Source organism: Haliaeetus leucocephalus, unplaced genomic scaffold, assembly GCF_000737465.1.
Source record: "Haliaeetus leucocephalus isolate CR32 unplaced genomic scaffold, Haliaeetus_leucocephalus-4.0 Scaffold273, whole genome shotgun sequence".
Classification (NCBI taxonomy): Eukaryota; Metazoa; Chordata; class Aves; order Accipitriformes; family Accipitridae; genus Haliaeetus; species Haliaeetus leucocephalus.
The window spans coordinates 252,382-277,365 of record NW_010972709.1 but is presented as its reverse complement, the minus strand read 5'-3'; the positions used below and the strand labels follow the sequence as shown (position 1 = coordinate 277,365).

Sequence of the window (24,984 nt, the reverse complement as noted above, 5' to 3'; positions counted from 1 at the left end):
GTGCTTTAATGGAGACTGGTGTTAAGGAGATGACGGCCACAGTGGCTCCTTTGGGCGCTCCAGCCTCACCGTGCGGTGCAGAGGTGCCCCGAACAGGAGGCGGCCGCCAAGGAGCAAGTCGCCCTGCGCTCCCCAGCCCCGCGGCACAGCCCCTCTCCAGCAGCTGCGGAGCCTGGCCAGAGGCACGCGCCGTCACCTCGTGGCACGGAGCCCCGGTCCACCTCCTGGAGCCTCGTGGGGAGTCGGTGGGACGGCTAGGACTCCTCGCTGTCCTCCTCGCCCCTGCGCCCAGCATACAGTGCTGCCAGCTGCCGGAAACGCGGCCCCCAGCCCCCCAGGTAGGAGAAGTCCTGCTCCGAGCCGCTGGACCAGGTATTGATGGAGCTCAGGGAGGGCACAGGGGAGTCCGAGCCCTCGAAGGCGTAGGTCTGGAACGAGTCGTAGGGCGGCACAGAGAGGTCCTCGTCTGCCTGCTCCACCTTCCTGCAGATGTAGTCTCTGAACACGGAGAAGTCCAGGTCTGGACTCTGCACCCACTGCGGGAGGGCATGGAGCTCGGAAGCCGGGTTGCCGCTCGGGCCCCCCTCTCCTGGCCCGCCACCTCCGTCACCGCCTTTGATCTCACTGAAGTCGTAGAGACTGCGCAGGGCTGACATGTCATAGGCCTCTGTGTCCTGCTCGCCACCCCCTTCGTCGTTGTATTTGATGACATTGTCCCTCATGTCCTCGTCATCCTCGGATGTCAGGTGGCTTTTGTGGTGTCGCTTCAGCGTGAGGATCAGAAGGACCAGCACTGGGAAAGGAAGAGACGGTCAGATGGGCGCAGGGGCTCGTGCAAGCTGCGCTCCCGTGGGGGCGAGGACAGCCCGCGCTCAGCAGCAGGGTGCAGAGACACAGCACCCTCTGGCACAGGGACCCCTGCAGCCAAGACCGCCAGCATGCCAGCTGGTTCCTATCAGCCAGGCTCATCAAGTAGCAGCTGTGCTGTGTCACTGGCTTGGAGAGAGGTTTGTTGCCCAGGCTCCAGTGCAGACTGGGAACTTCCTTTCCCATGCAGCGCGACCGCTGAGACAGGAGGGACAGATGGATGAACGCACAGCTGGACAGACAAACGGATGGATTCTGCAGAAGATGAGTAGGAAAAGGGGGTGCATGAATCACAGCAGCAGCCAAATGTTGGGAGGGTGAATGTGGAGCAGATGGCACAGAGCCTGAGCAACGAGCCGCAGCTGTGTCCTGGATCATCATCCATTCATCCCATCACCTTTAAAGCACCGATGTGCACTTTATTCGTTTGGGCAATTAGGCAGAAATTTGTTTGCGCTGCGTTGGAAAATGAAACCAGTGTAAAGTGCACCCTGTGGGAAAGGGTTTTCTAAACCGAGACACAGCAGGAGACAGGGAGCAGAGATGTGCCAAGGAGAGACTTCACCGAACAACATGCTGGCTTCTGCAGATGTCCAGACAGCCCTCAGAAGCCAGCTGTGAGCCAGCACCGATGTCGGAGGGCTTTCAGCAGCAGCGTCCATCAGCCGCCCCATGCTAAACCTGAGGGCGCTGCAACACCCCTCTCCCAGAGCCCCTTCCCACACGCACGCAAGCCCACGCTTCCCCTGCACCTTCATGCTGTGCTGTGGTGGCCCAGCACAAGCTCGTGCCAGTGTGTCAGTGGCAGCCAGCAGCATTCCCAGGGTGCAGGTCCCGACCCGGGCAACGTTCTGCTTTGCATGCACCGCAGCTCCCCGTCCTGCCCACACGCTCACACACGCTCTAACGCTGACCCTGCCAGCGCTCCTAGGTAAGAGCGCAACTGCGCACCCCACACCTGCCGCCTGTGGCCACCGCGCTGGGACACACACGTGCCCCATCTGCTGCGAGATGCCTGCTGCGGGCACCGCATGGCAGCCAGCGAGCAGCTTTCGGCTCCTGCTCGTTGAGGTGGGGAGCAAGCCGGCGGCTCTCCAGCTTCTACCGGGCGGCAGCACGCCTGCCTGCGCGCAGGGAGCCCTGCTCTGGCTGCCCTGCTCAGCCGAGGGGCAAACACGGCAGCTTCCCCGATGGTCCCCCACGGGCAGGGGCCGGGCTTTCTGCCCCACACGCAGGGAGACAGGCGGCAGAGGAGCCTGCACCGTGCCTACAGCAACCGCCTGGGCTCGTTTGTGTGATGCTGGATGGAGAGGAGACGGGACAGGACAGGAGGAGGCCGGGGGACAGGCGGGCACTCACCAACCAGAATGAGGATGCACACCAGCAGCGCGATGAGGGCGCCGGGGCTCAGCGTCGCTGACACGATGTAGGCTGTGCTGTTGCAGGACTGGATGGCCCCGTTGCTGTCACAGCCGCAGATGCGGATGGTCAGAGTCCCCGTGCTGCTGAGGGCTGGGGGGCCACTGTCCACCACCAAAATGGGGAGCAAGTACACGTCCTGCTCCTGGCGATTGAAGCCCATTCTCTGCGTGTGCACCGCAGCCGTGTTGTCTGCAGAGAACAAGTAAACCCACAGCAAAGTCAGTCCCATGGCATGACCAGCGGGACTCACTGTGAGCTCCTCGGTGCTCAAGACGAACAGCAGTTGTTCATGCGCCAACTCCAGCAACCGCCCAAAGAGGGGACGGGGCCTCCCTCCTCTCCATCACGGGCGAGCAGGGACCCAGCCTGTGGGTCCCCTGCACCACAGCCCCTCAGCAGCCCAAGCAGCCGGAGGCAGCCAGCTCGGCGTCTCACCTGCCAGTGTGCCCAGGGCATGGCAAACCCAACACAGGAGCAACAGCACGCGGGTGTCTGAGCCACGCTGACAAACAATGAAGTTGGAGCAGAGAGAGGGAAAAAAACCTTCCGGAAGACCTCTGAGAGCGGTACAGAGAAGGAATCAGGATAAAAAATCAGTTGCTGACATGGAGACCAGAGCAGATGGGGCTCTGCAGGTGGCACTGAACCTGCAAAAGCAGTTACTGCTTCCAAACCTGAGAGCTGCGGGTGAAGGGTCCTGCCTCAGCTGGAGGGCCAAATACCCCTAGGATCCTTTGTGACTCCTGAAGGAGCAGGCAGAGCTCCTTCCAAGCCTCCCAGCCAAGCCAGCCGTCCTCCTCCCCATCTGCTCAAACCCTGCTGTTTCAGGGGCTCAGCCGGCACAGCATAACCCATTACGATCCCATTAACACAGCCACTTCACGGGACCCTCCAGGGCCCTGGTGCCAGAGATAAACCCAAGCAGCATCTGCGCCCAGATGACCTGGAGCAGGGAGGGTATGAACAGGGACCGAAAATCAGCTTGGCTCCCTGCTCATGTGTGCTACTCACTGCCAGCCAGCAGCAGAGCAGGCAGGAAGGGATTGAATAGTAGCTGAACAATTGTGGCCAGATGTCAGAAGTTGCTACCGACTGTCTGCAGTCTTTATCTAATAAAACGTAGATTGGTCTGCTCACAGCAAGGTGCTGCTGTCTACAGACTCTCTCTTCATTGCACCTGATTTATGCCGGACTAGCCCCTTTCTGTATCAATCAGCTCTTCGATCGGAAAAGACATCTATTCTAATTCTGGCTCTTGGGCTGCCTGCCACCACGGAAATTGCTGTATGGATTGGGTGCTGCATGGGAGCACACGGGGCATGGCGGGGACAGGAGGTGAGCCAAGAGCAGAGCAGAGGGGCAGGCACACGCTGAGCCACGGGACAGGGAAGATCCACTGGCCAGACGGGAAGCAGGGCAGATCCTGGGGGCACTGTGCAGCAGCCGGGGTAGAGCAGAGCACAGAGCCCATCTCCCCCCTGGGGCTGGGGGCAAAGCAGTTTGGGCAGAGTCTGCCAGGATCCCAGTGCTGAGCCCTCAGCCAGCTCTGCCAGCAAAGGCACAGATGACCTGCTGGACTGCTGCAACCAACCCCAGCAAAGGGCAAGTAAGGGCAAGGCTGGTCTCTGCTTCAGGGCAGTCTGGGAGAGGAGGACCTGGGGCAATCTGCACCCCCCCATGCTGACACACAGGTGCAGAGGCAAAGCCCACCCAGAGTGTGCTGGAGGCGAGCATGGCGAGGTACAGCAAGAGCGAGGAAGATGGGCTGTCTGTGCCCAGAGGGGAGGCAGCAGTGCACGGGCTTGTGCCCAGAAGAGCGCTCAGCTGTCATGGTGCTAAATACCAGATTGCTGCTTCCTAGCATCACGTTTCTGGACTCAGCCCACCAGAATTTTCTGTGTTGCCACAATACAGCCGTGTTGCTGGGGAGAGCAAAGCCTTGGGCACCCTAGCTGGGGAGGGCTGGTATTCCAGCGTAAAGGAGATGGGGAAAAAGTAATCTCTTCCAGTTCACCTGAGAGCACAGGTCTGCCTTGACGATCTCAACATGGGAAAGGCAAGGACACTGGAGAGAAGACCACACCAGCCAAAGTTTGGAGGCTGCACTGAGTGCCACAAGGGTGATACTCAAAACCAGATCTTATTCATGCATACAGAACTGTGCTGCAGGTCACTAGAAAAAAACTCTTCCTTTGGATGTAGCATCTTTTATCCATTAAGGGAATTTTCCAGGTAACCACACTCATCCCTGCTCACAGCAGCTGACTTCAGGCAGGCAACATCCTCAGGAGCACAGAGCAGAAGACAGCAATAAGGCAAATGCTTGTACGAGTTGATCTGGGGACAGTTTGCCTCAGAAGGGAGATACTGCATGCAGTGTCAGCACTCTGCCTGCAAGGCTGCAGCACCCAGCACCGACCTATGCTTCGAGTCAGACATGATTCGAGTGCTGCGGCATCCCCAGCCAATGGAGGGGATTGCCCACAGCGGACAGCACGATCTTTCTGCACCACACGCATTGCCCGGCTTCTCTGTACACGAGGCAGGGACCACCGACCCTCTGCCTGGGCAGCCACCTGGTCCTGCAGGACATCTGCCACTGGGGCTGAGACTCCTGGAGCAGCATGTGGCACCAGCACAGAGGCAACTTGGCAGAGCTGTCAGGAGGAGCAGAGAAGCACCAGCCCCTCAGGCAGCAGGGAGGCTGAAGCAAGTGTGGCAGCCTGCCGGCAGCTGAGTCTATTGAGAAGCTGCCTATTGCCTACCAAGGATGAGCTAGGAAAAAAATTATTGTTATGCTAATCATTTGCACAAAGGTAACAAGATCTCATTTGGTGCTGCTCCCTCAGCTTGCTGCAGCATAGCAGGGAGGTATAAACAACATTAATGGCACCATCTCAGCAAAAGGCCAGGACTAACTCCTAGCTAGCCCAGCTAAACATAAGCCTCGGGCATCTGGATCCAGTGGAGATGAAGCCACAGGACAAAGGGGACAGACCAACTTGCTGTGATCGAGCAAGGCTCTGGCCCTCAGCCCAGGAAGGTCACCTTTGCTGGCACCATCACACCAGTCAACTAACCAGCCTGAGCTTGTGGCCAGACCCTGGCTCAGAGGATCCCCGTCCACACCGCCCTGTACCTCCATGTGCTGCTCAGCCCATCTCTGGCCCAGGTGCGATAAAACGCTGTGCTTGGGAGCTCTCCCAGCCACCCAGGCAAGCACCCCTTCAGTGCTGCATAAATGCAGGCGTAGCACCAGCTCCCCACCTGTCTAGAAATGCAGCAGAAGGCTGGCGACTCCCCTTCTGTTTACAGCCAGCTCCAGCTCCTGTTAGGGACCTGCCACAAGGCACACTGTATTTTTAGAAACAGTCTCTAGAAATCAAGGGGAAATACATGTGCAAGTTGCAGAGAGGCAGCCACTAACCTCAGCTCAGCTGAGACTGCTCAGACAGCACATTGCACCGCTGAGCCCCCTCACCTCCAGGTATGGGAAGGAGAAATATTTTCATTGCTGAACCCACAAAGTCAAAATAAAGCAGCCAGTACTTAAATATATCAGCAGCATAACAGACAGCTCTGCTCTGAGAAACCTCAGCTCAGAAAAGGGCTGAGGTCTTGCTCTGTAATCCAAAACTTGATGCTATGGAGAGAGACAAAAATCACAACTACAAAACACTATTTCAAACATCATGAAACTACATTTTCTCTCTCAAACAGGGTGACATGAGCACTTCCTACAGGAAGGAGATCTACAGAAATTTCACATCTACACCTACGACATTGCTCGACAAGGCTGGACAGCCAGACCCCAGCCAAAGCTCCCTCCAGGCGCTGTGAGGGCTCCAGCTACCTCCCTGCTGCCCACCCACTGTGCCCATGGTTCCCCAGGCACCCTGGACAACTGTTTTCTCTGTTGGGTGTTTACACCCCTGTTACTTGCAAACTTCTTCTGTGTTCCCTTCCAAGATACTCCAGAAAAAGCAGTGCTGCTGCCATGCAACGTAGACTATTTGACTGTAGAAGTGAAGAAAATTTTGCCCAGATCTGGGAAAACATACCCTGGAAAATGCATCTGAGGCAACCTCCTACAAAACAATATAATTTCTCTTGGTACCGTTGTATCTCTACATGCAGCTGACCCAAGGCAGTTGCTTCAGGATGCGTGTCTTGGTGTAGATTTGTTTGTATTGGCACAGCTCGAGTAGTTGCAAAGAAAAGCCGGGCAGACCCAGCCCTGCAGCCTCTTGTGTCTCTTCCTCTGTAGCAGCTTTCTGTTAAGTCCATTTTTGGGGTCACAAGGTTGAGCAGCAGTGTTTCCTAGGAGGTGGTACTGAAATTTGAGCAGACATTAATCCACAGCTTTCCTGCACAGATCTCCACACTTATGTTTTCCTGCCCAGTCCTCACGGAGTTGCACTTTGTGCTACGGTCACATCACCCTAAAGGTTGTGCCAGGTGTTCTCTGAAGCCCCAAGCCAAACCATTTACTATCATTGCCATCTTGCTACACAAACTGACATGTCCTCCGCAGGTTTCCTATGCCACCCTCTCCCTGACCACACAGTGATGTTATCCCAGGTCGCACGGTATCACCTTGTGCGATGGACAGGAGATGACACCTCTGCCAGCTTGAGGAGCAAGTCACCAGACAAGGCAGAAACCAACATGAGTCGAGCGTGCAGGGACGCGTCAATACTGCTGTAAGAGGAAAGTTTAGGAACGCAATATACTCTGGTGGTAACATAACATCACTAGGAATAATAAAATAATTAAGTCTCTCAGACTCCCTCTCCAAAGAGGCTCTTGCCAGCTTCAAAGACAGAACTAATAAATCCTTCTCATAACTCAATCTCAAACAGCGCTAGGAAAGCAGAACGGAGCAAGCTACCTTCAGTTTGGATTTCGACATCCCTGCCCACACTCCCAGGGCCCTGCGAGTGTCTGCCTTCCCCTTCTCTGGCAGCTGTTCTGCAGCTCTGGTGCCCAGGCATGCCAGCTCCGGGGAGATGCACACAGTTCCTGGCTGGACCCGTGGCCACCAGAGCTGCCCAAAAGGAGCAGACCCCCCCCCAGCAGCCCCAGGTGGGTGCAGCTGGTAGGAGAAAAATCCAACTTCTCCCTTTTGCCTCTTCCTTCTCCCAAGTTCTCTGGGTGCCAGGCCACAGCACCACTGCTGTTCGTTTGCCTTTTGCTCAGCCCCCGTGGAGATTCAATGCTCTTTTTCACCTCCCCGTCAGATCAGCATCTGCGCTGCTCGTGCTGAGAACAGCATCCCTGCGGGGCTGGAGGAGGCTTCCTCTATCCTGAGGCAATCCTTGAATCCTAACATTTTGCTTTTGATTGTTATGATTTTCAGATCTTCTATCACCCATTACATGCTCTTAATGAGACCTGCAGAGAGTTCAGACATCTGCTTGCCTAGCCCTTGAGCTCTGGAGTCAGTAGCTCCATGTGTCACTCCATATTATCTAGCACCCCTTCCAGGTTACTGGGCTTGGATGCTTTCTACCATCCCTTCCAACACAATTAGTATTTCTTGGAGAGTATGATTTCAGGCTTTAATTGCCTTTGATCCTTCTGTAATCAATTTTCTCAGGCCAGAAAGACCCAGCAAAAGGCGAGTTAGGAGGCAGAGGATAGTGAATGCCTTTGGAATGGCACCAGTTGGACCTGGGTGAGGTCAGCTTTTCCAATTCTCTCTCTTCCTTTAGACACTTCATTTGCTGGGCATCTTCCTTTTGGATCATGGTCATTGTTATGACACGACATTTATTCCTTGTCTGATGAATTAGGAAGTGCTTGAGCACCCCCTTGGACAGAGCAAAAGCGAGGAAAGAGAGACACCAGTAGGAAACGGCACAGTTTCTAAAAGCTGGACTCCTGCAAACCAGCTTATAATTCAGCTAATGCAGTCTCCTGCAGGGTCACCTTTTGCTCTTGTAGCTCTGACCCGGACCATCAGAGCCAAGGCAGCTCTGTGTGCTGCTGGGAGCGGACGAGCAGGGCTGCAGGCACTTTGCAAGGGCCATCCCCACTGTGCAGTTTTGGCTGCAGTGGGCCCTGACCCAGCAGGGCTTGGGCACACGGCAGTGTCGTGACTGTATCGTGGCAGTACAAGGCTGCAGCAGACCTGTCCTGTGACTGCTGCTGTATGCCCGCTTACTAGTGGGTACTCCACAAGCTCTTCATCTGATGGACAGGCTGCCCCATCAATCACCCTGGGCTTTCCCTAAAATGCTCGCAGGCTTCCTTGACGCTGACCACAAGGAGCTCTAGAAGAGCCTAGGCAGTGCTCAGCATCCTCTCCTGCCCTCCCGCGCTACCCCGCCTGGCTCTGCTTCCACCTACGCGATGGGGCTCTGCGCTTTAACCTTTAACAGACCCTCACTCGTTCTGCTTCTCCAGCCTCCTGCTGGGTCAGTTTTGCCAGCAAGGCGCCTGCCCGAGCAGCCACCCCTTGCGCTCTCAGGAGCCCCCCAACGCCGCGGCCAGCTCGGCGCCTCGGACACCTCTCCGGCAGCTCGCAGCGAACTCGCTGCTGGCCAAAGCCACCCAGGCTCCCCACCTGCCAGCCCTGCTGCAGCCAGGTGCTCTTGCCCTGCCTGATGAACTCCAATGGGAGCATTCCCAAGTGGATGCTGGTCCCTGCCGTGCTGAGGACAAGTCACCCTCCCGAGGTGGCTTTCTGCTGCCTTGCAGGAGCCGAGGGAAGGAGGTGCAAAGCAAAAGAAAGAAGGATTTAAGCAAGAGCTTAGCGAATCCATCTGTGCTGACATCCATCAGTGTCACTCCTTGGCTGCAAAAGCAATATTTATAAATCACGTTTCAAAACTGGCTACAAATTTGTACAAAGAAACAGATGGGCTGGTGGTAGCAGTTTGTCACTACTGATATTTATATGGAGGAGTAGACACAAGTACAAGAGGGGTGAACACACGAGAGGGAGGCAAAAAGGGGGACAAAGGAAGATGCAGCAAGGGAACCCACGAGAGCAGAGGGCGAAGGTGAGAGAACCCAGGGCACTCAATGGACTGGAGAAAGCGTGGGGGGAGAAATCAAAGGAAGGGAGATGGCACTAAAACACACACAGGTTAGAAATGAGGGGTGCCTCCATCTGCACAGGCAGCCGCCTCCTCTTGCTGTGGAAGACAGCATTGCTTGGCAATTGGGAGCGTCTCCAAACACCCTGGGAATAACCCTGCAGCAACAGCATTTGTTTTCCCGAGAGCAGAAGGCGGGAGGTGATGCCAGCTTTTCCTCATTTTATGCAGTGTTGCACCACACGCAAAGTTTGTGGGATCGTTTAGCACGAAGGATTACCCTGTGCAACGACAGCCTCGTCCCACTCAAGAGAGCAGCCGCTCTGGAGGAGGCAGCGGCACACGAGTCTGTGTCCTGCACCCTTCTGCAACGCCGGCTCTTGGGTTGCTGCTGGTGGACCCCGGCTGCACAAACGGGGGGCGATCCCACACAGCGCTGGGCAGCGAAGCAGCCCCCACTGAGCTCCTGCCGCCCCTGGCCAGGTCCCTCCCGCCAGACAGGCAGAACACAGCAGTGATGGCTCTGGGATTGCAACCCAGCCATGGCAAACATCCCAGCTCAGAGCAGGGAGCGCGGCCCTGGGCCCCTCAGAGCTTCTGGAGGGGTCTGGGTAGGGACGGACACCACGGTGTAACTCGGCGCGCTCAAGCATGTTTTCATAAGGTCCTTCAGAGTAAGTGAAGGAAGTTAATTGCTGGGCGTGGGGCAAAAATCTTGCAGAGGATTAAAGCTTGCTTACATGATAAGAAGCAAAGGTCTTATGAACAGCTGCCCTGTGAGTGCAGGGACTCGGGTCAGGGACAGCTGCACTTTTTAGGACGCAAAGCAGTATCAGTCCTTCTATGATTATGTCTGAAGCTTTTTTTGCTGCAAGTTCCATTTTGACTATCCCTAATAATGCTGAACCAAACTGAGCAAGCAGGATCTTACATCAGCAGAAGGCTCCTCTGATAAGCTCAGAACAAACTAAATCAGGCTTTTGACAGATGAAGCTGCAAAAACAGAAGAAAAAAAAGGTTTAAAAAAAAGTAAAACAAAAACAAAGAAGCATTTCAATGTGGTCTGCTGGCTTCCATCTGGGCTGGCCTCTTTGACAAGGAAGTGCACATCTGGCTGGAGAAGACCCCAGTATCTGCAAGGGTCCCTCCTGTACTTACTGCTGTAATCAGTGCCTAAATTAACCCAAAACACCAGTCAAAAATAGGAAACAGCCTGATAACTACCTTTCTGGATTGTTGTCGTCCACACAAATGCAGCCTGACCTTGCAGTCCGCAAAGCCAAATGGCAGCCAGGGGCTCAACCAGCAAAACCTGCATCGCACCACATTGGTTACAGCAGCAGGCAAGGACCGAGTCATTGGGGGCCACTGAGCCCACAGGCGCAAAGAACCCCAGAGTTTCCCAGAGGAACAGATGGGCCCTGCCCAGCTGTGTTTCCCAAAGGACAGGACGAGCCTCAGGAAATGCAGAGGAACCACACTCCTGAGCCACCACCTAATGGGGAATCCGGCTCTGCTGGCCGCATCCCAGACAACCTGCAGCGGCCGAGGGCTGGCTGCTGCACAGCCCCGCTGCCTCCCAGGACTCCTGAGCTGCTCCTGTTTGTTGAGGGCACAGGGGCTGTCCACCCGCATGGCGGCCCCAGGATGACCCACGCTCCAGGATTTACCTTGGAGAGGGATAAATCATAATGCTCAAAACAGAAGCGTGTTTATCTGTAAATCCACATCATCTCCTTGCCTGCAGGCAGGTTGGAGATTTCACATCAAGAAAGGGACTGAGCGCCCTGAAAACGCTGAAGGCTAACCAGACGGCACAAGAGAAGCTTTGGACCTATCTGCAGCAGAGAAGAAAACTAGCAGGGCTAGGATTGAGGAAATCTAAACTGCTAAGTGACCAGTCCCACCATTTTAAGGTTGGCAAGGAGCCTTACAGAGTGCCCAAAGCATCCCGAGCTCCATCAGGCACAGATGGACCGTAAGCCAGCGGCCCCGTCTCCCTCCCCATGGCCAGCTGCGCCACTCAGCCTGGAGGCTGCAGGACTGGGAAGGGTACAGCAGGGCTTACCCTTAATATCCAGCAGAGAAAAATGGTGGTCGTTGGTGGCTTCAGGTGCCAGCGTGAAGTAGAAACGATGGCCGCTCTGAGGCTCATCACGGTCCACAACACTTATTGTCTGGATCAGCTGTGGGGAGAAAGCAGAGGCGAGAATCGGTGCTGCCTCCGCAGCCTCTCCCATGGGCCCCACTCACAGGGTCCGGCCCAACAGAGCATCACCGGCTTCTGCCACAGTAAGGGATGAGCCTTTGCCCCTGCAGATGGGCTTAGCTGTAGGACACCAGCAAAGAGGTTCCCAGCATGACAACAGCTGCACGGGAAGACGTTCAGGCAGAAGGGGAAGGATGGGCAGGCTGGCACTGGTCCAGAGCACTGCTCACAGCGCAAGACCACTGCAGGCGCTGATGGAGACCCAGGAGAAGGGCTGGGGGACACTCGCTACCTGGCCTGGCTTGGCGTCCTCACACACAGCAGCTTCATAGGGGGTGGCAAGCTCGGGCGGGTTGTCATTCACATCCAGGATACGGATACGGAGAGAGGCCCTCGATACCTGCGAGTGATTATCTGAAACAAAAAAAGAAAAGCAGCTTCAGCAGGAGGGGCCATCTGCTGCTAGCAGGGAGCAAACCCTCCTCATCTCCATCCATCCAGAGGCCAGCGCAGCCGCGCAGCTGCTGCCAGCGCAGAGGGTCGCACAGCACCGCACCTCCACCCATCCGCCGCACTGATCGTCTCCGTGGGCCAGTGGTGCCCGCAGAGCATCGCTCAGCCTCGCTACACACGTTTTCCAGTAAAGAAACCCAACCCCTGGGCTGCGTACCAAGGACTCCCAAAACGCTGCCGTTGGCCTGATCTACCCCTGGAAAAGCTGAGCAGCTCCGAGCAAGTCCCTGCGATAAGGGTCAGTCACCACTGATAAGTATCTGTGGTGCAGCCAGGCAGCACTGAGAGGGGACAGGCAAATTCAGATGTGAGAACATCGTACCCCGACTCGGATCCTGACCCTTACGTACACCCCAGGAGCTAGCAGCAATGGCTGAGAGGTGGGCGAGCAGAGCTGGGACATGAAACAGCGGGGCTCAGCTAAGAGCACAGGACAGTGGTGAAATCCGTCACGTGCACCTCCGCTGCACCCAGGTGATCCAGGGTCGAACGCTCCCTGTCAAGGCGTGAGGCTCCTGCCCTGGGACCCAGGCCTTGCACACCGACACCAGTTTTTGCATTACCATCAGCAGCTCGAACTTGAACCTAGCGCCGTCTGCCAGCGGGCACGGGGTGGCGGGGGTGGTCACGCAGCAAGATATAGGGCAGCCCTTTCATCCCCACGCTTGCCAGCCCGTGCCTCTCGCAGGCAGTGGTCCTGGGGGGCTCGCAGCCCGCTCCCCTTGTTGGGGTGCAGGTAGCCGCTGGCTGGGCCAGGGCTGCACCTGCTGGTGCTGCTCCAGGCTCGCTCCACACACGGGATGGGGATTACATTTACAGCTCCATTCACTGCAGTGCCGCTCTACCCCACGCACGCACCGCAAAGGTACATTGAGCCCTCACAATAAGATTATAAATCACTCCAGAGGGCCTAATGTTTTCTGAAGCACCTCATGCGCTTCCAGAAATGCGAACTCCCTCATACTCCATCTCCTTTGTTTTAGCCAGAGGTTGCAACTGTGACAGACCCGATGCCTCTCTCCACGCTCGGGCAGGAGCTCTGCTGCCTGTTTGTCTATAAAATTAATGCTGGCCCCCGCAGATCAGGTGGGGGAGGACCCAGGGGAGAGGAGATTTAGCACTGCTCCATAATTAGCCAGGAACCTAAGCCCCCTCCCCAGAGCTGCCTTCACCCTGTTCTCGTGTTATCACTCCCTCTCACCCAGACCAGCTGCTCTGGTGATTAGATGGTTGTTTTCAGGGGAGGGAGGCAGAAGTCGTGACTAAAAGCCTGGAACTGTGTGTTATTTTAAAAGGCGTGTTGGTGCAGTGAAATAAACTGCAATTGCTTTCGGGGAGAGAGAAGAAGGGGGAGGCAGCGGGGTGGGAAGGGAGCCCGGGGGAGGCAGAGGGGTGCACCTGATGCTCACCAGGGCCACAAACGAGCAGGAGGAAAGAGGTTCAATTCCTGCAAGAAGAACAACAGCATCTCATCACCCCCTCCTCAGCCCACAGGAAGATGGATAACTGTCCCTGCTGCTCAGCTCTGAAGCAAGCTGGCGTTGCCCTCAAGGCAGACAGAAAGGTGCGGAAAGGCAAAAAGAGAAGGGAGGAAGAAGAGCCTGGGACCCCTTCTCTTCCCCTTCCTGACTGCAATCCAGAGGCACCATTCTTCCCCCAGTGCCCCACAGTACCCAAACTGGCTGCGAGCAGGAGCCGAGCCCAGTGCTGCCGAACTCTCCCCAGGACCTCTCGGCACAGCGCATACCACGGACTCTCTGTGGGGCCAGGTCAGGACACGTGGGTAAGCCTGAGCACGGCAGCTTCCCTTCGAGATCACCTCTCAGCCTCATCAGGAGGGACGCGATCAGTGTATTTGGAGCTGGGCACAACCATGGATCTGTCCTCTTCCACAGCATCAGCAAGCAGCTGCCAGGAATGTTTTATGTCGTGCACGCGAGTGGGGTCACCCGTGCGCCACGGCACAGTGCCGCAGACCCATGCCGACCCTTCTGCCAGAGCCATAACTAACATCCCGCTCCCCTGAGCACAGCTCAAAGCACAGTTGTCCTTTCTATATGCACCCTGTCATAAAAAAGCTCTCCTTTCGCCCCTTCTGAAGTTGCTGAAGCCTGAGGCTCATGCTTACTCCTGGCTCAGTGACAGGGTTAAAATTTGACATCTCCAGGAACATCAAGGTTAGAAATGCAACCATTGCATTGTTGTCTACTCTTCCAGTGAGGCACGCATCAGCTTCTTTTTATTTTGGCTGTACCATGATCTATTTGAAGGTTCCTCAAATGCTTTCTTTATCAACCTCCCTCTTCCTTTGAGCCAGTACCTGGATTTACAGGTAGAAAATACGAAAAATGGTTGGATGTATTTGAGAAAAGTTATCTCCAAAACATCTCTGAAATATGTTTCCTATAACTGTAGGGCATAAACTGAATTTATGATGGTCAGAAGCATGATTAAGATTGTTGGAGTATATCTATGACGAAAGGCATGATGCACCTAACTAATGCAGACTTCACATCTGCAAGGCCAAAAGCTCTGACCTGTGCTTCCTCTACATGCAGAGAAATGCATGCACGCACCACTACACACGCTCCGGCACACAGAAGCAAATGCTCAGCAGGCATGTACCACTGCTAGGAAGAACAGCAGACTGGGTGGATCAGGGCTGCAGGAAGGCACAGAAACGTGCCCTTGAAGGGCTCTGCCAAGCAGCACCTGGCCAGTGGACAGGGCAGAGGGTTGCACATGCCAGGCTGAGCACAACTGGAGAGGAAAAAAAAGTCATCTTCCATTGCTGCGTCTCTCCTCGGTATTCCAGCTCAGCTGACTGACATGCAAATTAGTTTAATTATTTCTTCTTCTAAAATAAATTATATTTTGCAGTGGCTGCAATATGTTGTGTCAGGCAAAATTACATTCAATATTTTTAAACTAATTGATGTCAGCCTTGAGAAAACCTGATTGACAGCAGCAAGGAAACTAGGCTGCTACCTAAACGCTTTCCTAAATTAAAATTAAACATGCCATTTTTCTGCATTTCCTTCAGGAGTTGGAATGCTATTAATCTGAAAAGACTGAGGAAAGAGACATGGAAAATACACAGAACAAGGGGGAGATGCTGGAAACACAGCAGTGCAGTACAGGAGCTCCAGGCTGATGACTGGCAGCTGCCTTTGCCAAGATGGGCTGAATTATTTCAGAGCTGCTGGAGCCTGCCAGGGGGTGGGGGACACAGTCCTGCCCATCACTTCCACGCTGCAGCGTCTGCACTTTCCTCAATGCTCCAAACAGCACAGCTCGGGACGAGCAGCAGGCACTGCCCGGACCCCCATGCCGACAAGCCACTCAGCAGGCAGCACCCCGGCTTTGGAGCAGGAGAAAGCCACAGTCCCGCTGTGTGGCAACACTGAGGCTGAGACTCAAATGCTCCAGCTGAACCTCCAGCCACATCCCAAAGTATTTTTTCTTAATTTAATTAATCATGAAAGTAATCTGAACAGGACAATATTCTTGCCTTAAACATTCAGATGCAAAACACCAACAACTTGCCCTCTCCCCGGGTTCCAGTCGGCCGACTGCCTGCAGGACTAACTTCAAGCAGCTCTGGGCAACTGCTCTCAAACACTGGAAGCTTTGCAGCAGAAGCTCACAGTGGTGGGAAGGGATTGCCGAGAGGCTCAGCCACCTTGCCGTGGCAGGAAAGGAGGGGATCGGTGGTTACTGCTGCACCGGGATCCAGTCCTTACCCCTCCAGACCCTCACACAAACTCACAATAAAGCACTTCACATTTTTACACCCAAACCTCTACTGTGAAGCTCCAAAGCCAACCATTGCTGAAGCACATGTACTATTTGCGCTCCTGCCTGCACACATAGCCACGTAGCGATAGCACATGCAGAAAGGCACTCTGGAGCTTTCCTGGGGGTCTGAAGCACAGTCTGAGGAAAGCCCAGAGGACCGTGGGCTGCTGTTCGTGGCTGCAGCACCTGGGGAAACACAGCTCACAGATGCTGTTGGGCACAGTGTACAACCCACTCTTCTGCGTCAATACCAAATTGATACACTACTGAATTCAAAACTCTTACATTAGTTGGGAAGCCAGAAGAGGCAGGCATGGAATTTATTCCTCCCTATCTCAGCAAATTAGGAGAACAAAATGCAGAATAGAAGACCGGGATGGGCTACTCTGCTTTCCAGCACTCATGCCACAGCTGTGAAGCACAGGGTGGTTTGTAGATGTTGGTGCAGCTGCCTGACTACAAAGCAGAGCACTGATGGCAAGGACAAAGCAGGGGCATGCCAGGGGTATGGCTCGTCGGACACAGGCGGCTACATCAGAGGCTGGAGCTGAAAACGCAGCTCCCAGCTGAGGGGAAGCAAAGCGGAAGCAGCAGTTAAAGCCAAGTAACATATAAATGGTTCTCACCTCTCCTGAGTCCTGCCCAAACTCAGCAGCATGAGAGTCATTAAATTGCATCCAAACACAATGCTCTGATTAAAGCCAGTCTCCAGCAGGAAGATTTATCATCTCAATTACCAGCAGTGGACACAGCAGTCAAGGCCTCATCATTTTACATGAGCAAAGAGGAAAGCAGGAAGAGAATCACTAATATTAGCCCAAGGAAGGTAAACAGCTTGCGAGCGAGATGAAGATTTATCTCTGGAAACGCTTGGCCTGGTCCCAGGCCAGATTTGCTGAACAGCCCCCGTGCTTCCTGCTGGCTGCCACGTTGCAAGGCCAAACATTCTGCTGGCCACCAGCCGGCCGAGGCAGCTCATGCTGGGGAGCGCCTGTTCCGCGGGGGGAGACCTGCCCCTCCTCTGCTCCCGCCAGCAGCAGGCAGCCCAGCCAGCCTCACAGATGCAGCCAGGCACCTTCTGCAGCTTTTCTGACTGCTCCTCGGATGCGAACACGCTCTCTTTGGTTATCCGCAGGTGGGGCACGCACCCCTGGACACCGTCTCTGCTGCAGCGGCACCAGGTCCCGGAGAGGGCTCTCAAAGCTGGGAGGACAGCTCTTGTAGCGGGCTGCTCAAACCTCACAGACAGGCTGCCTGCGGGAACAAGTGCTGTCAGCGGGCGAGCTTTCCATCAGCTGCCAGCTTGTTAAAACCTTCTCAGGACAGTCCTGCCAGCAGGCAGGGAGGGCAGCTCGAGGAGACTGCAGGGAGGCAAGACCTTGGTGCAGCGTGCTCCGGGCCACGTGCCCGTGCACCGCAGGAATCGAGTGGGCACGGCGCCAGGGGAATTGAGCTGGCATGGCTTCCCACCAGCCCTGACGAGCTGGGGCACCGGGCACGAGCCCAAGCAGTAAGATGCCTGGTGGGCTCACTCTATTCCTTATGCGAAGTTTACATCTCACCGAGGAAAGAGGAAGAATATTTTACCGCTTGCCTCCACTGGAGTTGATAACATCCAACCCAGCTGTGCAGCAGACCCTGTGGCAGCCAGCTGCAACCTGCATGCCCACAGCAAACACCGTGAAGCCCTGCCAGCTCTCCCCGGCCCCAGACACCCGCGTGCTGGGAACTGCTGTGTGCCGGGAACTGCCACACGCCAACGCCAGCACGGAGGGTTCCAGCCGCCTCGTGCTCCGCACTCACGCTGCCGCTGCTGATCCCGCTGCGCCGGACACGGCCTGACAGCTGCTGCACAGCCCCGCTCCAAAACCCCTCTCTCACTTGGAAGGCTGTACCTTTACAACTGCCCTTTCCGCCAGAGGATTCAGACATAAATTGTACTTTAAATTCAATATCAGTCATTAATATTTCATGATTACAAAACGTTAAGGATAATGTCACTGGGAGGAATGTCTGGGCAGTTAAAATGGATGAGTCAGAGCTCACCACGGGAGAAGTCAGAGCGCTGAAGACTCTCCCCAGCTTTTGAAGCGATCCAGCCTGACAGGCTTCCCCGCCGGAGGGGAGCCACAGCATTTACTGACTTGTTCTGAAATCCTAGCCCCTGCGTGTAAATATTTTCCTTCTGATTCTTGTCACCTCACGTTTTCTCTGGATGCCAAGTTGTGCTGCAACGCTGTGGTCCCCTCCTCCCTGCCACCGCAGGCAGACCCTCCCTGCGGAGCCCCCCAGATGTGCCATGGCTCTGCAGCGGGCTACCGTCCCTCCGGTGCGGCCGGGCAGCGCCGGCACGCCTGCCCATCGCTGCCCGATGCCGGGCAGGGCTCACGACAGCACTGCAGCCAGACAGCGCAGAGGTCACCCCAGCCAGCAGGCACAAAGCATCAGTGCAGAGATGAGCTTGGAACCCCCGGCGGAGCCAGAGACATCCCCCCAGGGCAATGGGGGTCTGACCAGGGCCGCTGCCCCCTCCTCTCCTGGGGCAGCAGGTCCTGCACCCTTGCCTGGCCAGAGCGGATGGCTGCCGCCACGGCGGGATGGTCCTGCAGCAGGAATCGATCTCTGGGCTCCAAGTCAGGCTCCGACCCAGCTCCCTGAATATGAACGGCATCTTCCTGCTCAAGAACAAGCAAAGAAACGAGACACAGAACTCCTGAGGGGTCTTTCGGAGCGAAGCCTGGGGAAGGCTCCTGCCCACAAGACAGACGGGTCTTGGCACACGTCTGCAGATGTCAGAAGGTGCTTTGCAGCCAAAGCAGCTCCCCGGTACCAGCTGCTGTGGGGTGGCAGAGCATGGCAGGTCCCAGGCTGCCCTGGTGACTTGTGCATCCAAAATGTGGAAAACTCTGAAGAATACGGCAATGCCTTTCTGCTTCCCAGCACAGTGCCCGGGATTGAAGCCCCTTCTCCATCTTCAGGCTCAAAAAAATGGCGGAACACAGAGCACTCCCTGGGGCCCACAGCGCCAGATACACCATCACACACAGGACCTGCAGAGCCCATGACCCAAGGCACCGTGCAAACACGACGGAGGGCAGCAGGATGCCCAGGGCAGCTTCCTACCCACAGCGGAGCACCTGCAGGGAAGCAAAGCCTGCTCTTTGCTGCTATTATTTTCTTTTCATTCAAGAGGAGTTTATTCAGAGCTTCTTTGAGCAGCAGGACCCAGGCTTGTTCTTTTCTTTCTTAACTGGAGATGAAAAGACAAACAGAACTTCTGCTGGAAGCGTCCATGCCAGACTCCGCCACCCCCATCACGTGGGGGGAAGATAAAATAACAAAACCTGCAGAGCCACTAAGCTGTTCCCTCCCAGCTCTCCCAACTGGGTGTGAGCAGATTTGGCAGTTACTGTAAATACAGGCTAAAGGACAGCACAGCTGTAAGGGAAGGAAGAGACCATCACCAGGGCTCTCATGGGAGGGTCAGAAAGGAGCTAATTTCAGAAGAGGACAAAAGAGCTTCACCTCACCCTCTGCCCGAGACTTTTCCTGGTGGGCTGCAGGGTGAGGCCAAGCACTGCGGCCAGAGCCGAAGCAGCCTGGTGGTATCAACCCTGGCAGCGCCGCTGCTCTCTGTCCCCAGGACAGGGGCTCAGGAACACTCTGCACCCACAGCCCCTTCCCACTGCTGCAGTGCCAGGACCTCCCATCCACTCCTTGCTGTGCCTTGCCAAGCCTGCAGCTACACCAAGGGCAGGGAGACCAAGGAGGAAAGGCATCCAGAGACACAAACCCAGTGTGCAGGTACAGCCTGCAAATCCCAGCCACCATGAGCCCCCAGCAGAAGCGAGCGCTGGCAGCCATCTGTGCCACAGGGCTCCAGTTGATGGGGCATCCACCCACAGCATGTGGCTGAATGGGGGGCTGCAGGTGATGTGAACACAGACCCCCTGGGAGCCCCCAGAACCGCTCAGCAGGCGTGAATGCAGGGAGCGAGCTGCACAGGGATGACTGGCAGAGCTGGCGCATAGATAACACAAATTTGATTAGCGTTCATCAAATATACTATTCGACCATGCTCCCTTATTAATGCTCAAGTCAGGAAGAGTATTTTTAGGTTGTCTAGGGAGATGTCAGACTCAGTGCTGCTGCATTTTTTTTTTTTTTCTTCTGCTTCAGTCTTAATCAACACTTGCACCTTGGTCACCTCTGCAGTGAACGCACCCCATATTTCCCCCTCTGCCCCACTCCGGTCCAGCACAGACTGCTCCACACAGCACTCCTCCATCTCACCTGCTTCCATCGCCAGGACGGTGATGTTGTGCCACCCTGCCGTCTCCCGGTCCAGGACCTTTCCTGTCACAATGGCACCTGTGTTGGCATCGATGTCAAAGATCCTCTCTGCATCTGTGCTGCGGTCGATGGCATACCTGAGACCAGGCAAAAGGGGAAACTGTGAACAGTCGGATGTGCCAAGCCCAACCTCGCCATCCGCCCCAGGAGTATAGGGATGTAATGCAACAGGCCCTATATCACGACTCTCACTTTTCCTTTGCTGCAGCATGGTACACGAAGTCCATGTTTCTACCAGGCTGCAAGCCCAGAGCCCTCAAGTAAAATTAAAGTGTGGCTTTCGGTGCATAAAGTGGAACTAAGCACAGACCGTGGACAAGGGGAGAAACCTGCTCTGATGGGAACCTTATGCTCAGGATAGACAGAGCAATATAGATATCATGCGCTATAACTACACTCATGACTCTGGGAAGCTTCTGAGCTAAATGTTCAGGAAAAACACCAACCCAAACTGAAGGAAGGCACCCCTTCTCGAGGAGCCCACTTCACCTACCACCCTCTCTCCTGATCCTGTCACAGCACCCGCCCAAGTGAGAGACCTGGAGGACACCACAGCAGCACACAGGCAGGCTCTGAGCCAGACCCGCAGATAACCTGAACTGCAGCTACAGCAGTTACAAATGGCAAGGTCTCCTCTGAATCCAGACTGAACCTGTGCAACGGAAGCAAGAACCCTGGCAGCAGAGAGGTGGGCAATGGCCAGCATCCTCACCATCAACACAGCACATCAACCCCAGCAGCCGTGAGATTTGCCCTAGTTTGGGCTTCCCAGTTTCACAGGAGCAGGCTGAAGAGCTCCTCAACCTCCAGCTGGCTCCAGCTGCTCAGCAGAGACCCTTCACATGCAGCTCTCATTCTTCTCCTTCAGCTGTTCCAGTGCTGCCCCAAACAGCACCCTCCCTGGGCACCCCACCAACAGCCCACCCACTCCCTGTTGTCCCCTCTGGAGAGCACGACTCCCACCTCTTCCCAAAGGGCAACCCCACAGCTCACAACAAGAGTCAGACACCTGGGTTTAGTCCTGTGCCTTAGCCATGACACCACAGCCCACGCAATCAGTCCCAGTGGCACATCCTGCATTTCCAACCATTACACACCTCACACACGGAATAAAGCAAGCTAACGCTAAATCAGGGCACAATTAGATGTGTGTTGCTTGAGGAAGGGACTGGAAGGGAAGCCCAATCCAGCTGAGGCCCTTGAGCACAGCCGTAACACAAATAACAAACACCACACTGCAATCAGAATTAAAAATCCAGAAGGCCTACAAATCACAAACAATATAGCATAATGTTATTGTGTACAGCATCTTTCATACACACTGCATCCCAGAGTGCTTTACAGAATTAAATAATACAAGACAGCAAAGAGTACAAAAGATAAATTACCAAAAGGAGGGCTGTGAATAAATTAAAGCCTTCAGTCACATGTCCAACAACAGAAGGAAGATAAATGTAGGGACAAAGCAAGCTGGAAAGCTGACGAGACAGGACAGTACTGAGAGGCCACGTCACACAAGAGGAGCAGAGCAGGAGCGGCTCTAGGCTAGAAGCACGTTCAGGATGGTGTAGGCGCTCCGCACACTGCAGGGCGGCTTTCCCTGGTGCTTGCGTCTCGCCTGGCAGAGTCCAGCTGTGGTCTGTGGGTCCGACAGCCACATGGCTCACAGCCGAGGAACACCAGCTCACCTTCTGCATGCAAAGACGACCACTCTGCACAGAGGAATCAATGGCCTCCACGCCTTTCTGACCCGTGCCCTGGGGTGGGGGAACCAGCTGCAGACGAGAGTGCCTCCTGAAGGGCACCTATCCACACAACCCGGCAGCTCGCTCGCTCTGATGGAGGCACAAAGGCATTTCTACGCCATTTAAAGTGTTATACAGTACCAAATTACATTCCTTAGTTCTCTCCCTTTCAGACAGACAGGGGGATGAGAGAAAAAAATACAACAGCACTTGCCTGTAGTTAATGAAAAAATGTTCAAAAATCACTATCTATATTGCAACCGCACACATGCATGATCTAGCATGTTCTGCACCTATGTGGCTGGCTTCCTCCCCGCTCCTTGCATCTAGAGGTGATGGGGATCTGCCATACGAAGCCAAGTACAAGCCTAGGCATCTCTGAACCAACTGCCAGGGACTTCCTAGCCAACCTGCATTTTCTGCCCTAACTCCCAGCTGGAAACAGAGCCTCTACAGGCATGTAGCCAGCTCCAGAAGGGACAGTGGCACTGTCTTGGCATGTACTGCAGCCTCTCATCCACTCTGTGCTCGCTCACTGCAAAGGGAAAGGAGAGGTCTGGCCGCTCTGACTTGTACACATCAGACCAATGTACTGCTGGAAGGAGGAACAGAAACCAGGATGACAGCACCTTATATCTTTCCAATAGCATAATTGATGCATTTGCATAACGGTTTCCACTGTTATGCCACATCACCTGACCTCAAACACATCCTGTCTTCCATTCTGCTTTTTAGTACCGTTAGAGTTCAAGACGGTACTTCACTCTCCATATGCCTTCCCCGTTTCTCACGTAAGCACATGCCTGTTTTGTTCACACTCATGTCATTGCTGCATAAACAGAGATGTCCGCAAAAAATAGCTACACAGAAAAACCCAGTTAGTGATGGGAGACATCACTGAGCCTGGAAACATCTGACACTGGCTGCCTGCATGGCCAGAGGGCAGGAGGCTGGTAGGGGAGCGCTCTGTGTCATGCCACTGGTAACCTTTTCTTATGCTTCTAATTGTTTCGCTGCTGAGGTTGTCTTCTGTCACTTCCGAATTGTCTGCTGAGGACTGACTGCCCATACCCTAGGGCAGGACACAAACCAAACCAGAAATCTGATCCCTTTGTCACCACTGCTAGAGAGAGCCACCACCTTCCCAGCACTGCGCCAGGGGAAGACAGAGCTCTGAGCATTGCCTGCTTTTGCCACGAAAGTTTTCTTCTACAGACTGCAATTTTGGAGGTGGCCAGTCCAGGTGGGTCTGTAGCTCTCCATCTGCGCAGAGTGCTGTGGAGGCTCTGGAGCACTAGGCTGGCATTGGAGCTGGGGACTGAGGGGGCACAGGAATGTCCATCTGTCTCCACAAAGCCACAGCCATAACCCGCTCAGAGCTGCGGATCAACCCGCTCCACACTGCTCTACACAGCGACAGACCTCCCCTTCCAAGAGCTTATGGCTAACCCTGTGCTAGAGCAGCTAGAACGAGATGCTATCCACTGCGCTCAGCTTACATCATTTTGTGCAACACAATCTTTACCAACCAAAGTCTGTGCTGACCATCACAAGCCTCTCCACCTCTAGTAGTCCAGCTTCATATTCACACATCCCACTGAAGTCAAACGGTGCTTTTCACCTGGGAAGAGGTAGCAATTAATCCCTGGGTCCTCCAGGTACTCAGAGATAGAGCATATGCTCATTCCTCCTAAAGCTGGCTGGTGCTCCATATCTGGAGCTGCAGTCCCCAGCTCTGATTGGGATGCGGACCTTGTAATCCATTTTCCTCTCCTTCTGCTGGCACTGCCTGTTGGTTTGGATGTTACAAGTGACTGTTTAATTTAGACAGCTTTCTTGGTGCTCATCTTTCTTGTGAATGCATTTCTCAAGCAGTTTGTTTCACTTCTCCCCCTGAATGCAACAAGGAGCACATTTTATGCCATGTGTTTTGTTAATAGGGAGCTTTTCAAACACTGTGTGAAAAGCTTTTTGTTGTGTTTGTTTTTTCCTCGTCTCTCTTTTGTATTGAAGCAGGTTGTAGCTCTTGCTGTGCTGTTGGAGTCTATAAAATGCCCATGTCCAACACGTGTCTCCAGATTTGGCGAATGCCAAACAAGAATATCTCTGAGAACCTTAAATCCCAAGCAACATCTTCCCAGTGCTGATAAAGCCTGGAATGCACACAACCAGAGCACAGGCTCCCACTGCAGAGAGAAAAACAAAAGGCTCCCATACAAACAGCCTCACATACACAGTCTATCACTGTATTACCTCACACAACGGCTTAGCTGAGAAAAATTGCACTACGCTCAGGAAATGTACAGCTAAAGCCAAAAAGCCAACTGGAAATGAAATTCTTTCTGAAAAAGAGTGGTTCCAGGTTTTGTTAGGCAACAAACAAGGATGCAATAAAATAAAAAGCACCAGCCCTTTAGAAAGGCATTTACTGCCTGTGCCATGGTGGGTTTTTGTGTTTCCCCCCCGCCGCCCCGAGAATGCATGCAGCTCCTCTGCCATGCTGAACTTCAGCACGACTCCCTGCTTCACAGCATCGACACCAGAGGGAGGGTGTCCCTCTCTGAGCAGCCATAAGCTGGGGTTGCTCACCCAGAGAGATGGGGTGCTCTTCAGGCACCCTAAGTCCCAGCTTTCCTCCCACCCAGGCAAGTGGCTGCCAGGGGCTCTACATCCATAGGCAGCTGGGAGAGGGGAATCAAGCAGTGCCTCAGAGATACTTCCCATCAACAGGGGAGTTGGATGCCCCTTCAACCCTCGTGTCTTCATAACAGGTCACTTGCGACCCTGCTTTAGGCTGGATGGTGCAGCAGGAGCCCCACAGCCCTGTTTGTGCTGGCCTGGGGATGAAAACAAAGAGCCAAGGGCACCTCCTTTCCCATTTGGCTAAAAATACTTCCCAAACCTCGTTACTGGCAGCCTGGTGTCAGCAGGACCTGGAAACGCTGACAGAGCCGATTTTGGCTCTGCTGTCTCTGGCAATCCTTGTTCTTTCCTGCCTCAAGGGGAGAGTGCATCTTGTCATGATAGAAGGCTG

At 54.6% G+C, this 24,984-nt stretch overlaps 1 protein-coding gene across 1 annotated transcript in view; it reads right to left on the bottom strand.

The window, feature by feature from the left end:
* Nucleotides 1–254: 254 nt before the first annotated feature.
* CDH22 (cadherin 22, type 2) overlaps nucleotides 255–24,984 on the bottom strand; it is a 57,362-nt gene continuing 32,632 nt past the window's right edge. The window contains exons 7-11 of the mRNA XM_010569722.1: nucleotides 20,146–20,282; nucleotides 11,834–11,955; nucleotides 11,401–11,518; nucleotides 2,227–2,478; nucleotides 255–793 (exon numbers count right to left, since the gene is read on the bottom strand). Of these exons, the coding sequence (XP_010568024.1) occupies nucleotides 255–793; nucleotides 2,227–2,478; nucleotides 11,401–11,518; nucleotides 11,834–11,955; nucleotides 20,146–20,282 (1,168 nt within the window). The remainder of the gene's footprint in view (nucleotides 794–2,226; nucleotides 2,479–11,400; nucleotides 11,519–11,833; nucleotides 11,956–20,145; nucleotides 20,283–24,984) is intronic.